Genomic DNA, 17,510 nt, shown 5'->3' with positions numbered 1-17,510 from the left:
TTGTCTGTGTTCATGGATGATGGTACTCCAGAAAATACTAGAGAACCAAGAGACCTCCATGAATGAAGAATGTGAAGAAGTATGGGTGGTAGTAGTAGAAAAGTGGTACTGAAGAAATTATTAGGACTGAATGTTAACAAAACCGTTAGATTTGATTATCAACATCCAAGAATTTATCTTGGATCCTCAGAACTGAGGAAGGGTCACCAGCCCCAAAACGTTTCTTCATAGACTCTGCGAGACCTGCTGAGCTTTTTCAGCAACCATTTTTTGTGAGGACTGGTTAACAGACAAGTAAGAGTAGAACCAAATGGTCATTTATGCATTGGAAAGCTGTAACTGCTAAGGATCGGTGTTTGGACTCCAGCCTTTCTGACTATATCAATGATTTGGATGTGGGGGCCAAACATAGTATTTCCAGGTTAGTTGATGAGACGAAGCTAGGAGGGCATGAATTGTGAGGAGAATTCTAAGAGGTCTTAAGTGGATCCTGAAAGGCTGAGCAAGAGGGCAGGAGCATAGCAGATAGAACATCATGGGAAAAAATATGAAGTTATTCACTTGGGCATGAAAAACAGATGCAGACTGTTTCCCAAATGGTGCATGATTTGGAAGTATTGATATCCAAAGGGACTTGGGTGTTCTTGATCATGAATGACTTAACACTGACAGGCAGGTACAGAATGCTATTAGAAAACAGAGGATTTGTGTATGGAAGTAAAGACATGTTTCGTATTGAGACCACAGCTGAAGTATTACATATAATTTTCCCCCTGTCTAAGGAACGATCATCTTGTCATAGAGTTAGTGCAGCAACAGTTCACCATAATGATCCCTTGGAATGCAGGACTGTCCTAGAATGTGAGATTTGAGGAAACTCCATTTGTATTCTGGATGGTTTAGAGGGTTGAGAGATGATCTTGTTGCCCTCAGTGGAATTGGGGTATTGTGGGAAATTGAGGACTGTGTTTTTCTAACCCAAGTGGCTAACTTCACGTTCTCCACATTTTGTTCCATATGCCATGTACCTGCACTCTCACTCAGCCTTACTGGATCCTCTTGAAGCTTCTTTACATTCCTCTCAACTCATGATTTAGTTGAATAATGGAGCGGGTTCAAGGGCCAATTTCAAGGGCCCCTGCACCCAGTTTCTATATTCCAATGATTGATTCAGAACCTATGGTGTTTTGTAGAAGAGTATTCCACACTTGTTCTTCCATTTGCAGCAAAAGATGATGTTACCTAATATCTACTCCTGAATGATCTGTGTCCGAGTTTAATATTTGAATATATTTGAAGTCTTCAAAGGTATTTCATTGACTAATAAAGTGTCAATGCTGTTATGATGCAGGGTAAGCAGCAATTTGTGCACGACTAGATCTCTATATGAATTATTTGGAAGTGATGTCATTGAGAGATGTATGTTAATCCAAAGAGAGAGATCCCAGCTCTTATTCAAAAATACTGTCTGTGGAATTATTTTAGTTCCCACCTGAGAAAGGCCTACAACAGCAAATTGAGTATGTGACTTTGTACTGGTCCCACTGTGTTATTAAGGAGAAGTGATTGCATGATAAGACGTTGAACTGAAATCCGGTCCAACTTTTCAGTTGTAATACGTAATATATGCCGTAAAATACCTAGTATCTGCAAGCTTGCAAGAAATGAAAAAACAGATGGTCAAACACTTGACCCACGGCTGTTTAGGAGTTCCTGCTGTGCATGTGATGGCCTGTCAGATTTACCCATGTAGTGGCAGTAAAGGCACCTCTGCTGTTCTTCGGTAAATAGAGCACAATTACACAATGACACCACAAAAATTGTTCGTATGAAAACCAATTTGGGCCGCTTTGAGGGATGTGCTTAGTAACTGTATAAGTACATGTTCTGTCTGTTTTTGTAAGCACCTCTTCTCTCTCACCATGGCGTCTCAGATTAGCAACACAGATGATGGTCTAGCTCCTGGGATTTATTCACATGATCAGTTGCCTGGAAGAAAATTAAGGACACTATATCCTGGTTCTCATTAACAACTTGTTTAACCTCTTTTCTACAACATCTTGCTTAACTGCCTCAACAATTCCCTCTTATCAGAGATTTCTAGTTGTACACAGCCAGATGCATCTTCTCTTGCATACTCCTCATAATTTTGTGTCATTGTTGTTCCTTGTAATGTACATTATGTCACTTGAAATCACATCTTCCTTGTGGGACTGCACCTAATGCAATATTGCCAAGTGTGGATATAGGCCGGTTGGCCTAGCACAGGATTGCAAACTACTCGGCCACCAGATCTTTTACTGACCATCTAATGTGTTACAGCATCTAGGTCACTGATCATTTGCCACTCTGTGAGTTTAGCAATAAAAACTAGGTTGCGTTTATGTGCCTGACTCCAAAAGCATGGCACTGGTCTGGGACGCTGCAATAGTACAGGCTGAAGAGTGGAAATTTGTGCCGATATTCCAATACCTGATGTCAATGGGTTGCATTCTCACCATTCGTAAGAAGTTTGTTTTGAACACCAGCCCAGACATTGGAGCCTGTAATCCAGACCAGTGCTCCAGTTACACTACTCTGAGTGCTGCACTGTCGGAGGATCAGGATGAAGGAAATGCCATACTTGAAAGGTAAGTCCCAAGTTCCTATGTAACAGCAGTAACAGCTCTTTTACTGCTTGTGCTTTGGCAGTGAAGCAATTTTTATGCTGTCCTGGACTGTTGAATGGTGATATTCGTGTGGGAGTTCTCCAGGACAGAGTGGAGAGTGGACTAGACAAATTGGGCATTAGTTGAAGATGACACAGTATTACTTTTGGTTTTTATAATATCTGGAATATTTCCCTGTTTAATGTAATGTTAGATTGGATGCCTTTTTTTTTTAAACTGTGTTGCACCATGGTATCCATGTCACGTTGTCCTGTAATAATAGGCTTGCAGCTGCTGTGAGTTGCTGACAGCAAACTGTCCCAAGGACAGTAAGCTCCAGAAATAAAGCAGAGAGAGGACAGGACAGCAAATTGAACGCAGCTCATATATCTGTGTTTTCCATCTCACTGATCTTTCACGGTACCCGTGAAGTGCTATGATGGGAGTTGGAATGCTGTCTGTTGAGGTGCTGTGTTGGGGGAGGGAAAAATCAAAAATACCACGTTTTGACCTTCATTTTGTGTGATCTTTTAAAAATCTGAAAGTCCCCACTTTGTGCTGCATACTAAGCAGCCCTGTCCTTTTCTTCAATGGGTTGCAATGTTGCATTTTGGATCTTTTAAGCAGTGGTCTATGCTTTTGTTAAACTCTCTAAGAAATGCTGTCTTAATGATCTGTTCTGGCAAGCCTCGGAGTGTGGTTTCCATTTCTTGGAGGTGATGCATGGGTCGTCCATGGTGGGTTCAAGTGGTTTGCAGGGTTTAGGCACATTGATGAGAGCAAATGATAATTTGAGGAGAGCTTTTTGCAGCTGTAGAAGTGGGTTACAGGCAAACTTTGGGTTCCAAGTTATTAGGCCTTAAAGTCTTGCACTTGATGTATTATTACTTTTCATGTGCTTTTTATTTTATCCTAGAAATGCAATGCGAGTGATTTTATTAAGGGCTGTTCATACTTTTTGCGGTCATCGTCACAGGACCGCAATCTGCTCTTTTGTGAGCTTTGAGAATCTTTGACTGCCACCTTCCCTGGTTCATTCCTGGCTTGTCCTGTATTTACCACCACTAACATGTTAACAGGCCAAAACAAACAAATTTCTGAAGAAACTCAGCAGATCTTGCAGCATCTGAAGAGAAAACAGTTAACATTTTGAGTCCTGTGACCCTTCTTCAGAACCGTTCAGATGATCAGATTGATGTTGATGTTTATTATGAGTCCACATCCAAGATCAAGAGTGGAACAGAATCCAATCATAGGATCAGGGTGTCACTGATAACACCAGTATTTATTGCCTCTCCCTACTTGCTCTTATTAGTCAGTTATCTTTTTTCAAATTCAGTGGCCACTTCAGAAGGAAGTTGAAAGTCAAGTTTTTTTTTTGACTAGAATCACATGCAGGTTCAGATTGGGTAAAGATAGCATTCTTCCTTTCACTGAAAGAACATAAAAGCAAATGTTTTGTATTTTGTTTGCATGCTGAGGGAAGTAGCCAAACCTAATCCTATCCATACATAGCAGGTTTGCTTTTAGTAATCAGCAGAGGTCAATTGTAATTCCGTAAACAAGCTTAACTGAATCGTGCAATCCGCTGATTCAACTTGCAGATTTTGAGTCACCTGGCACAGTTCAACTGCAAACAGTATTCAACTTAAATGAAAACATATATTCTGTTGAATTAGTGAAGATCAACTTGAACTTTGACTCTGACTCCGTGAAGAGTTTCATGCTTGATAGTTAACTTTTAAATGTGTTCCAGTGATTATGGTTCCCACAAGCAGCTCTGAGTAATTTGTTCCTTCAGTGGTTTTGGTTGTCAGAGGGATGATGAGCTAAGACACCCACGAGAAGTCAGTCGCCTGCTGTCCTCTCAGTACTGGCTGTGAGATCGATGAAGATCTCTGGGAGGGTCATATTGTAATCTTTTGGTAAGATGTTCCTCCTCCCTGAGTGCCTTTGCACAGTCAGCATTGATTAACTGTGCTCAGTATCTAGCATTTGGCTTTAACTGATAGCAATGATAACATTCCTGCCTCGTGGATCCAAATTCCACTCTAGTGACTTGAGTGCAACATCCAACTAATGCTCTAAGGCAGCACAGAGATAATGCTGCACTGTCGGATGGACTTAAAATATCTTGTGACGGTTATTGAGAGGGGGGAGAAAAAAAGATATTTCTGGTGTCCTGCCCAATATTTATCCCTAAGCCAATATCACTTAAATTAGCAAGTCTTTACTAAATTGTGTTATGGGAGCTAACTGTATGCAGATTGACTGACTGTCTTTTATCTGACACTAAACAGTGACTGCACATCAGAAAAAAAACTTGATTGTCTGTAAATCAGTTTTGGGTTGTGCAAGGTCTTCATTCAGAAAGAATATCAAGGCCTTCGGTGCAAAGGGCATTTATCAGAATAATAGCAGGGACTGAGGGCCTTAGTAAATGTGGAGAGACTGGGATATCTAGATTGTTCTCCTTAAAGAAGTTTAGGGAAAGATTTTAATCCACGTGGTCAAAACAGTGAGAATTCTGGACTGTAAAAGGGGTGAACTGTTCCTGTTGGCAGAAGGGTTGAGAACCAGAGGTGACTGATTTGAGGTGATTGGCAAAAGAACCAAGAACAATATGAGGAAATTCTGTACACTGCTGCAAGTGTACAGGATCTAAACGTATTGCCTGATGAAGTCGAGGATTTCAAAAGGGAATTGGTCATTGTCTGAAGAGAAGATCTGCGGGACTTTGCGGAAAAGGTGGGGGGTCAGGATGAGAGTGAGTTACACGGAGTCAGCATAGACCTGATGGATTGGATTGAATGGGCTCTTAGATTGTAATCAATCTACGAATCGTAAAATCACTACAGTGTGGAAAGAGGCCATTCGGCCTGAAGAGCATCCCACCCAAAGCCAGCTTCTACCTGTCTCCTTAGCCCCACATTTACCATGGCCAATTCACCTAACTTGCAATATTTGGACAGTGGGAGAAAACCAGTGCCCCAGAGGAAACCCACACAGGACACAGAATGTGCAAACTCCACACCGGCAGTGATCCAAGGCTGGAATTAAACCCAGTTACTGACGCTGTGAGGCAGCAGTGCTAACCACTGAGCCACCGTGCCACCGAAAGAATTACATTTTTCAAGAGGTGTCAATGTAAGATGCATTTATTTTCAGTGACAGAGGATCGGGAACCAGAAACACTGAGGAGAATTGTTGAGCCAAAGATGAGCACCTTTTCTTGCTGTGATGTGAATGCACTGACCGATAAGAAAGTGGAAGCAGTTTCAGTGGTGACTTCCAAAAGGAGTTGGAGTAAAAGCTTGAACAAATGACATTTACAATATTCTTAGGGAGCAAGCTAGTAAATAGTTATTTCAAAGAGTCAGCGTGGACATGATGGGCTGAAGACCTCTTTGTGTGCTGAGAGATGCATATTCCTATCCTAGCATGGGGCTTTGGGAAATCCAGCCCATGCTTCTTGCTGTGTTTTGTTTCCTTTCACAGAATGGTGTTTTGTGTCCTGTGAATGACATTGGAACAAGTCTTAACAGGTGAGAGCAGTGATACTGTGCTATGAAGTGCAGGCTGTGGGTGGGGAAAAGCTGGTTTTTCTCGCTCCCTGTTCTGCTCATTTCCCTGCGCCCCTTCCCAAACTGTCAGGCTGCAGTCAGCTCATATAGTTGCTCTTGTGCCTTAACGCATTATTAATAACATAAGATTAATTGATTTATTGCTGTGGCAGATATTAACAGTAATCTGGAGAAGGAAGGTTGTCCAGTACACTTAGTGAGGACAAAAAACTCATTTTTAGAAAGCAGGAGGAGGCCAGTATGTTTGAGCTTGTTCAGCCATTCAGTGCTATTATGACAGCAAAAAAATCAAAATAACTGAATGCTGGAAATCAAACAAAACCTTAAAAAATTGCTAGAAAAACTGAACAGGGCTGGAGAGAAAGCAGAGTTAATGTTACGGATCCAGTGACCCTTCAGAACAGTTCTAAAAGTTTCATTCAAAACTAAATAATGTGCAGCATCCTGTTGACCCAGTATATGCTCAATTTGCCTACTAAAGAATTTAAACCAACTCAGGAAGCTTGAACCCATTGCTCTTTTAATAAAAGTAAAATATTGCAGTTGCTGGATAATTGAAATAATAGCAGAAGATACTGGGGAAACTCGGCAGGTATAACAGCATCTGTAGAAAGAAACAGTCAACGTTTTGAGTCTGTTACAATTTTTTTCTGATCTTTTAAGTGTTTTTCTCTCTCCATAGTTGATGCCAGACTTACTGAGTTTCTCCAGCACTTGGCTCCCATTGTTCTGTGCTCATGGATCTTGCTGGTTTAGGAAGGTGAGGCAAATAATCAGTCAGTGTCTTGCTGCTAACTACTGAATTCCAGAAGGATGGGATCATTCAGATATATGTAAATTTTCTGGTCTTTCCCACACGCACCACATAACTGTGTCATCGTCCAAAAGGCTTCCCTGATGCCAGCCTTCCCATAAATTTACATTGATATGCCAGCTACTGGTCTACCACCCTGATTCTCTGTATAACCTGCATTGTAGCTTTTCCAATTGTAGAAGTCAAGGTCTACCGACCACATTACATTAACATAAATTATCCAATGGCATTGGATTAAACAGTTTTTTTTCTTTGTGCCCTGGCCAATACTTATTTTCTTACCAACATCAATTTTAAAATAATTGACCAATCACATTGCATTCCTTGTGTGTACCTCTTTTCTTACATTTTAACAAGTGATTGTGTTTTATAAAGCAAGCTGGGGATAGTTATAATTTTAAATTTTTTTTAAATTGGTTGGGGAATGTGCTGAAGTGGTGGAAGTTGGAGAATAAATGCAAGTTCTGAAGCATTTCTGTAGATATGTTCTTTCGGTGCTTGCTGACTTAAAGTTGAAACTAGTGTGAGGCTAGTTTTGCAACATAGTTTGTAATGGGATCCATCTACAAATGTGCGTTGAGAGCGGTATGTTGGGAAATAGCTTGGTGTATGTATCATTGGTGAGTCATCAGTCCATGATGGTGCATTTTTTCTGCCCTTAATTTGAAGGGAAGACCAACACTGTCAATTGTGATTAGTTGAGAGAGTACTCCCAAGTCTAAATCTGAATGCTAATGAGTTTGGTTCTTTTTGCTTCAGGGATTTGAGTCTTGTCACCCAGATTGAAATTCCCAGTTGCCAGTACTGAGGGAGTACTGCATTGATCTATCTTTCGTTACTTCTGCCAACAAATCCCTGTGCTCTAATTTGAGATTTTGCCACAAATGAGGCAACACCACTGAGATGTTTCCAAATCTTTTAAACCCACAAGCCACAAGTAGAACGAAACAGCAAAACCAGACAATGTATAAGCAGTGGCGGAGTCCATGCTTAGGTGATAGACTGTCAGGGTGTGGCTCACTATTATTTTAATACTCCCATTCTACGTAGCCCTTTTTAAAGCACTCCCAGTTTAGTTGGAGATCTACAACAAAGTTTATTTTGGCCTTGGCAGTTCTGGTGCACTGTAGAAAGGACACGATTGCACTGGAGGGGGTGCAGAGGAAGTTCACCAGGATGTCGCCTAGGATGGAGCATTTTAACTATGAAGAGAGACTGGATAGGCTCAGGTTAATTTTTTTTAGAGCCGAGACAGCTGACGGGTGTATAAGATTGAGGGGTATGGACAGATTGGATTGAAAGCAGCTGTTTCCCTGAGTTGAAAGGTCAATAACAAGTGGGCAAAATTTTAAGGTGGGAGGTAGGAGGCTTTAAGGGCATTGAGGGGGAAAAATAAATTCACTGAAAAACACCGATTTCACCCAGAAGGTGATGAGAGTCTGGTATTCACTATATGGGAAGGTAGTTGAGGCAGAAAGCCTCAAACATTTGTAAAAAAGTCATGCAGCATGGAAGCAGACCTTTTGGGTCCATCCGGTCCATACCGACCATGTTTCCAAGCTAAACTAGTCCCACCTGCCCATGCTTGGCCCATATCCCTACGAACCTTTCCTACCCATGAACTTATGCAAATGTCTTTTAACTATTGTGACTGTACTTACATCCACCACTTTCTGTGGCAGTTCATTCCGCACGTGAATTACTCTGTTTAACAAAAAAATTGTCCCTCATGTCCTTTTTAAATCCCCTAGTTTTGAACTCTCCCACCCTAGGGAAAAGACCCTTGTCATTCACCTTCCCCCTCAGATTTTATAAACCTCAAGTCACCCCTCCAGTGTAAAATGCCCCAGCCTTTCCAGTCTATTTTTATATCTCAAACCCTTCATTCCTGGCAACCTCCTGGTAAATCTTTTCTGAACCCTTTCCAGTTTAATAATATCCTTCCTATAAGAGGGTAACCAGAACTGCGCACAGTACTCCAGAAGAGGCCTTACCAATGTCCTGTACAACCTCAACATAATGTCCCAACTCCTATACTTGGAGGCCTGAGCAACGAAAGTACTTGGATAAGGCTATGGCCAAATGCTGAAAAGTGGGACTAGTGTGAATTAAGTTTTGTCAGTGCAGACGCAACGGGTCAAAGGGCCTCTCTCCTGTACAGTAGGATCCTATGACTATTCACCACAACCAATCCCTATGCCAGCAAGTTCCACAGTCTCCCCACTCTCCGTAAAGAAGTTCCTGCTGAATTTTTGATTGAATTAATTAGTAACTGTCTTGTATTGATGGTGCTGAGAGGGAACTATTGGCATTCACTGGCCTGACACTGATGGTAGTTCCATGTAGGAGCACTTTGAAATGTTGAATTAATTTCTGCACTTTCCCAGTCCTGTGACATTACTAGGCACCTGGCGTATTGTGTGTAATCTTAGTCCCCTCACTTGGGGAGAGATGTAGTTGTATTGGAGGTAGTTCAGATGATTGATTCCAGAGGTGAAGATTTTTTTTCTTCTGAAGAGAGATTGAGCAGCTTAGGCCCGTAGGCCAAGCATTTGGGCGAATAAGAGGAGATCTTATTTAAGGGATGCAAGATGCTAAAGGAAATTGATAAAGCAGACGTAGAGCTGGTGTTTCTCCTTTTGGGGCAATCTAGAACGAGGGATCATCTTTTTAGGATAAGGGGTAGCAGATTGAAAACAGATGAGAAATTACTTCTCTCAAAGTGTCATGAATCAGTAGAATTCACTGCCCCAGAGTGTGGAGGATGCTGGGACACTGAATAAATTTGAGGAGGAGATAGATTTTTGATTAGTAATGGGTCGAAGGGTTATAGGGAGCAGACAAGAAAGTGGAGTTGAGGCCGAGACGAAGTTGACCATGATTGTATCGAGCAGACTTGAACTGAATTGCCTACTCCTGTTCCAAATTAAGTGTGCAGGGGTAGCAAGGAGTTAGGAAGGCGAATAGTATGTCTGCCTTCAGTGAAAGAGGGTTTGAATACAGGAACAAAGTCCTGCTGCAGCTGTCCAGGCCCTCTTTTTGAGATCACATGGGATTTATTTGCCCAAGTAAAGATTTACTCACGACGAAGGTTCACCAGACTGTTTGGAAAGGTGGGTTTGTTGTATGAGAAGAGACTGGGATAATTGAGGGCGAGAAAGGATCTAGTTGAAACATAGTTGTAACAGGGTTAAACAGATTGGATGCAGGGATAGTAGTTCTTCTGGCTTAATGGTCCAGAGCAAAGGTCATGGTCTCCCGATATGCAATAAGCACTTCAGAGTGAGATGAGAAATTTCTTCATTTGGAGAGTGGTGAACCTGACGCTTCTGTGGTGGAGAATCCATAGAGACCAAATTGCAGAATGTGTTTAGGAAATAATTAGATGTCTAGAGGCTATATAGGTGTCAACAAGTGTGTGGATGTATGGCATTAGATAGAGGATCAACCATGATCATGTTTGAATAGTGGTGCAGGCTTGATGGGCCAAATGGCCAGTTCTGCTCCTATTTTGTTTGAGTTTTAATCTTTTGTGTGACACCTTGTTGAATACCATTTTAGAAATCCCAAGTACCTTCCACTGCTTGGAGTCATTTTTGTTCTTTCGTTGGACATCACTAGCAAGGCCAGTTTTTGTAGCCCTTCTCAAATTGCTGCTAGACTGAGTAGCCCATTTCAGACCTAACTGTATTGCTGTGGCAGGAGTCATGTGAAGACAGACCAGAATAGCTGGTAGTTGTTACGTGGTCTCAATTGGGCCGACGTTTTATTCCAAATTTTCATTGAATTATAATTTTGTTTTTTGCTGTAGCGAGTTTTAAACTCATGCTCTTAGAACAATAAAACACAGAACTTTGAATGCTGGAGAACTAAAACAGACAAAAATAAATTGCTAGAGAAACTCCGGTCTGGCAGCATCTATGAAGAGAAAGTAGTTAACATTTCGAGTCCAGTGACTATGTTCTGACTATCTCCCTTGATGTTTAAGAGCATTACTATCAGTGAATCCCCCACTATTAACAACACTTGAGGTTACCATTGAGAACAAGCTGAACTGGACACAGTATATAAATATAAGTAGGTCAGAGTTAGGAATCCTGACTCCAAAGCCTGTCTACTATCTACAGACCTCAAGTCAGGAGTGTGATGAAATACTCCCTACTTCCCTGGGTGAGTGCAGCACCAACAGCACTTGAGAGGCTTGACACAGCCCAGGACAAAGCAACCCATGCTTGAAAAACCCATCTACCACATTGAACGTTCATTTCTTTCACCACCAGTACACAGTGGAGTAATGTGTACCATCTATAAAATGCACTGCAGTAAAGCACCAGGGTTACATTGACAGCACCTTTCAAACCCCATGACCTCTACCACCTAGAAAGAAAAGGGCAACAGATAAATGGAAATACCACCACCTCCAAGTTGCTCACCATCCTAACTGGGAACTGTATCACTGATCCTTCAGTGTCACTGGGTCAAAACCCTATAAAATCATTGAATAGTACAGTACAGCAGGTGATTGCTCTAGTTTGTGCTCTTTTGAACAACGTTGCAATTAATTCCACTTCTGTAGCATCACCCCATCCAATTGGTTCCACAATCCTGTAATTGTCTCTCAATCTATCTTTAATCCAGTGTGTTTTTTTTAATGGTAGACTACCAAATCTTTTATCGTTCACCCTTTTGGGAATTGCATTTCAAATCCTAAAGACAAGTTGCATTTTTATTTATGAAATAAAAGTTACTCCTGCTGTTGGCTCTGGTTCTTTGCCCTGACATGTCAAACATGTCCACTGGTTATTGAATGTTGATCCATGGAAATCATTTATTTTTGTTAATCTGTTAAAACCTTTCAAGCCTTTAAACAGTTATATCAAATTTCCTTTTTACTTGCTCTGCTCCAAGAGAACAACCCCAGCTTCTCTAGCCTATCCACATAACTACAATAACTTGGTTCCTTAAACATTCTATTAAATCAGTTGTGTTCACAAAAGGCTTTGTCCTTCCTAACCTGTGATGCCCAGAATTGATCGTTCATAGGCACTTTCGGAGGCCACTTGGCCTATTGTGCCTGCATCAACTTTCTGAAAAGACAGTAATTTTTTAATGTTTCTGTAGCTTTGATTGTGAACTGAAATAAGAAAATAATTGTTTTAAAAGCCAAGGATTGTTGAACGGCTGCTGCACTTTTAAAAAGTTACATGATGTTCATTATAAGTGCTGTTTACGCAGCTGTTGGTTTAAGCACTGGGGAAAGCCTAGTTACCAGACCAACTGGAGCCAGGGAGCTGTGTATAAATGAATATTTGGTCGGCAACAAGTCACTGATCAGACTGTGAAATGGTGACCATTTATTAATGACAAAGGTCTCCTGCGTGCCCACAACAATGTAATTGATTCCAAGGCATCTGAACATCTTGTGAATGTGAATGTTTGGGAGAGGCCATCAGATCCCTGAGGTGGAACAGAGTGCCCTTTTCTCTGCAATACAAGCCATCTCGAACATGACGAAAGCCAGATTTTGTCTCATTGGTTGCTGTAAGTTGTGGTTCTTAACCAGTAGGTCAGAGACTTCATTATGAGACACTGCCCTGAGCCTGTGTAAGCAAGTTGAAATTACCTGGAGAAGGAAGATCCAGGAGGTACATCCTGAGGAGCCAAAAAGACAATTTCATCAACCCTAGGAACCGGGCCCAGTGAACAGCCTTTCAAATCTTTCCATAACACCCGTTTTCTTTTCTGTTTGTGTGTGTGTGTGTGTGGATTTGTGGTGGTGGTAGCAGGGCTTAGGAGGGTTGCAGTTTTACCTGATTGTTATATGTTGACCGTTCATAATTGTTTACTTGTAGCTAGAGTATCTCAATTTGGAATAAATAATAATTCTTCTTAAGTATAGAAATCTCTACTGTGCTTTCTAACAACCCGGATCTAAAAGATGTATATTTGGAATTTTGCATACTTTATAAAATCCTTGATTTTTGTGATGTCTCCAGGAATAGCAGAGCTTGATTTCCACCACCCTACTCCACTGAGCTGTACTCCACCTTCGGTACAATCAGACCCTTTAACCGATAATGCTTCCTCAGCACTGACCCGCTAACATTGCAGTACTTACTTGACAACAGTGAGGGGCTGCTATCTGACTGACTCCGATAATGCGACGGTCCTTCGTTCCATCGATACGGCATTCCCTCAATGCTGACCCACCTTCTGGCAGCGCAGTGCTCCCTCAATCCCTACCTTTGCCCTCCCCACCTCGGCTTCAGCCCAGGCCCAGATCTTTGCACTGTGTATGGTTTCTTCAAAGAAGGATCTTCCATTGTTTCAGCAATCTGTTAGTGGTCATGCATGTGGTTGGCTGGTGACAAGAATCATTGTACTCTAATCCTGATGTGTTTGTTTGTCTCTTTTCCCATAGGTGCCCATGGCTCAGCCAGGCCTACTCACCCGCCATTCCTATCTACAATGTTATCATCTTTCTGTTTGTGCTAGCAAACTTCAGCATGGCCACATTCATGGACCCTGGCATCTTCCCAAGAGGTGAGTCTCTGCAACCCTGTTCCCATTTGATAGCCACTGCTGTCCTCCATATGAGCCAAAGGGTTCAATTCCGAGACCAGGATAAGTAGAATTGTAGATATTTTCTAATCAACCCTGATCGGAGGTTCTGACAATCCTCTAGAACAGATGGAATTTGAACCCATGCCTCTTGGTTTAGAAGTAGCAACGTTACCATTGCACCAGAAGAGCCCATGATTTTAAATAAAAGAATTGTTTTGAGATCCACTGTACGGCTGGATTTCTTTTTTTAAATCCTCTCCAAGTCACCATGTTACTAATTAAAAACAATTATTAAGCATTACCCACCAGGTGTGGGCGGGATAAAAAGAAATCGGGTGTACAGCGGATCTCAAAATGATTTTTTAAAATTTAAAACCATGGGCTCTTGTGCAGTGGTAATGTCCCTAGCTCTAAACCAAGAGGCCGTAGGTTGAATTGTGTATTAGGTTTAGAGGAGAGCTGACCAAGTTATTTTAAGATGATTGAATCAGTTGGAGACACCAACAGTGATATTGTGGAGGAGAATTTCCTGGAGTTTGTACGTGACTGGTATTTTGGAAGAATACGTTGAGGGACCAACCAGAAAACAGGCTGTTCTTGACTAGATACTATGCAATGTGTGTGATCTCTTGGTGAAGAGTGACCATAATATTCTTCTTTAAAGTGGACAGTGAAAGAGTCACATTCAAAACTAGGGTCCTGAACCTAAATAAAAGGAACTATGAGGGTATGAGGCATGAGTTGGTGAGGATGGATTGGGGAGCCCTTATTAACAGAGGTAACAGTGGCGAGGCAGCATTTGAAGAACATTTTTATGTTTTACAATAATTATTCATTCGTTTCTGGTGCAAAAACAAAATGGGAAAAGTGGCTTAATCATGTCTTACAAAATAAATTAGAGGATGGTATTAGATCCAAAGAAGAGACAAAGAAAATTGTCAGAAAAAGCATCAATTTAGAATTCAAAGAGAATGCAAAGTTTGATCAAGACTGAGGAAAATAGAGTATGAGCTTAAAATTGCAAAGAATATAGAAACTTTTAAAATTAGTTTTTATAAATACATGAAGAGACAAAAATTAGTAAAGGCAGATATAGGTCCTTTACAGTCATAAATCCAGGAACTATAATGGGGAACAAAGAAATGGCAGAAAAAATGAACACTAGTTACAAGAAAATAGTGCAAGGGAATTAATGGTGTTAAAAGCTGATAAATCACTAGGGCTTTGTAATCTTTGATCCAGAGTACCAAGGGAAGAAACCTGGAACTATTTGATGCATTGGTGGTCATCTTCCAAAATTCTGTGGCCTCTAGCGCAGTTCTGGCAAATGTAATTCCAGCATGTATAAAGGGAGGGAGAGTTTAAAAAAACACTAAGAACAGTTAGCCTAACGTGCGTAGTGGGGAAAATAGTAGAATCGGTTATAAAAGATGTGATAACGGAACACATGGAGAGTATTAACAGAATTGAACAAAGCGAGCAAGGATCCAGGGAAGGCAAATGCTTAACCAAATCTTCTGGAGTTTTTTTGAGGATGTAATAGTAGAAGAAATAAAGGAGAACCAGTAGATGTGTATTTGGATTTTCATAACACTTTAAATAAAGTTCCACGTGAAAGGCATGTGATCACTTGTAAAGCACATGGGGTGGGGGTAACATATTGGCATGGATTGAGAATTGGTTGCCTGACAGGTAACCAAGTTAGAATAGGACCTTTGGAAAGTCAAAATACAGTCCCATCAGAGTTTGGCCAAGTTTCTAGAATTCTTTGAAGATGTAACTAGCAAGTGGATGTAGTATATCTGGACTTCCAGAAACCATTTAAGGTGCCATCAAAACGTTGGTACACAAGATAAGATCACATGGGGTTTGGGGTAATTTATTAGCTAGGATAGAGAATTGGCTAACCAACACATAGCAGAGTTAGAAAGGTGGGTGTTCTGGTTGGCAAGATGTAGCTCATGGGCTGCCATAAGGTTTGGTCTTCAGGCCTTATTTAAAGTCTGTATTAATGACTTGGATGCGGGGATCTTCAAATGACACTGAAATAGATGGGAAAGTCAGTTACAATGAAGAAGTAAGAAATTTACAAATGGATGGGTTAGGTAAATGGGCCAAAATTTGGCAGATGGAGGTTAATGTGGATAAATATGAAGTTATCCATTTTGCTTGAAGGAATAGAAAGACGATACCTTCTTATCTAAATGGGCAGAAACTTCAGTGTTTCAGTGCAGAGGGATCTGGGTGTCCTCATGTATGAATCACAGAAAACTGTAATGCAGGTAAAGCAGGTAATAAGGAAGGCAAAAGAAGTTTTGGTACTTATTGCTAAATGAATAGAGTAGAAAAATAAAGTAAATGAAGGAAAGTAAATAAAATAAATGTGCAAGGCATTAGTAAGACTGTACCTGAAGTATTGTGTACAAATCTGGTCCCTTTACTTGAGAAGGGATGCAGTTGCTTTGGAGGCAGTTCAGAGGAGGTTCACCAGTTTCATTCCAGAGGTGAAAGGTTTGTCTTATGAATGAGATTGAGCAGTTTAGGCGTGTGCTTTCTGGAGTTTAGAAGAAGGAGAGGAGATCTGATTGAGATATAAAATGCTAAAAGGGATTGACAAAATAGAATGTTTCCTTGTGTGGCAATCTAGAATAAGAGGTCATCATTTTAGGATAAGTGATAGCAGATTTAAAGGAGAGACGAGAAATTATTTTTCTCAAAGGGTCCTGAATCTGTGGAATTCACCGCTTGAGTGTGGTGAATGCAGGGATATTGAATAAATTGAAGGAGGAAATTTTGATTTTTAACTAGTGATGGGTTAAAGAGTTGTGGAGAGTGGACAGGAAAGTGTAGTTGAGGTGAATTATTTACTCCTGTTAGTTCTTGTGTTCTTAGAAATTTGGTCTTTTTCTGGGTGGCAGGAAGTGACTAGTCGGGTACATGCTTGAGCCCCAGCTATTCACAATATATCTAAATGACCTGGATGAAAGAACCAGAAGCAACATTTCCAGTTTAGCAATAACATAACTGGGGAGGATTGTAGTTTAAAGGTGGATGCAAAGAGGCTTGAAGGTGATTTTAAATAAGTTGAGTGAATAGACAAGCACACGGCAGATGCTGTACAACGTGGCTAAAATTGTAGGTCTGTATATTCGATGTGAAGAACAGAAAAGCAGAATATTATTTAAATGATATTTTGGGAAATTTGGATGTACAAATGGATCTGGGTGTCATTGAAAACAGTAAATAACATTAGACAAGTAGCTGCAGCAAGCAGCTTGGAAGGCAAATTGTTTTTTGGCTTTCATTGCAGGAGGATTTGAGTTTAGAAGTAGGGATGTCTTGCTGCAGTTGTACAAGGCCTTGGTGAGATCACACTTGAAGTGTTGCAGCAGTTTTCATCTTCTTGAGAAAGGAGATGCTTACCAAGAAGGCAGTGGAATGGAGGAGAGAGGAGGTTCACTAGGCTGATACTGAAGATGGCAGGACTGTCATGTCAGGAGAGATTGGTTTGACTGGGCCTGTATTTGCTAGAGTTTGAAAGAACGAGAAATGGATTAAATTCGAACAGGACTGGACAGACTAGATGCAGGGAGGAATTGGTTTTCCTGGTTGTGGAGTTCTGAACCAGGGTCACAGTCTGAGGATACTGGGTATGCCATTTAAGGCTGAGACATTTTTTCTCACAATAGTGAGCCTGTAGGATTCTCTGTCACTGAATATATTCTAAATAGAGATTGATAAATCTTTATTTGTTAAAGGCATCGAGGGATATGGGGAAAATGTTCTAGGGGATCAGCCATAATTATACTGAATGGTGGAGCAGGCTCAAAGAGTTGATGACACCCTCCCACTCCTAGTTCCTATATTTCTAATCTCTGGTACGATGGAGGACAGAATCCC

At 40.9% G+C, this 17,510-nt stretch overlaps 1 protein-coding gene across 3 annotated transcripts in view; it reads left to right on the top strand.

Moving 5' to 3' along the window:
* The window catches only part of LOC109921972 (zinc finger DHHC-type palmitoyltransferase 5), a 69,149-nt gene that overhangs the window by 19,687 nt on the left and 31,952 nt on the right, over positions 1-17,510 (top strand). For all 3 annotated transcript variants that reach the window (XM_048620720.1, XM_048620722.1, XM_048620721.1), the window contains one exon: positions 13,468-13,589. In XM_048620720.1, the coding sequence (XP_048476677.1) occupies positions 13,468-13,589 (122 nt within the window). The remainder of the gene's footprint in view (positions 1-13,467; positions 13,590-17,510) is intronic.

Source organism: Rhincodon typus, chromosome 48, assembly GCF_021869965.1.
Source record: "Rhincodon typus isolate 14 chromosome 48, sRhiTyp1.1, whole genome shotgun sequence".
Taxonomy (NCBI): domain Eukaryota; kingdom Metazoa; phylum Chordata; class Chondrichthyes; order Orectolobiformes; family Rhincodontidae; genus Rhincodon; species Rhincodon typus.
Note: the sequence above shows the minus strand (reverse complement) of the source record. Positions and strands in the feature narration are given on the sequence as shown.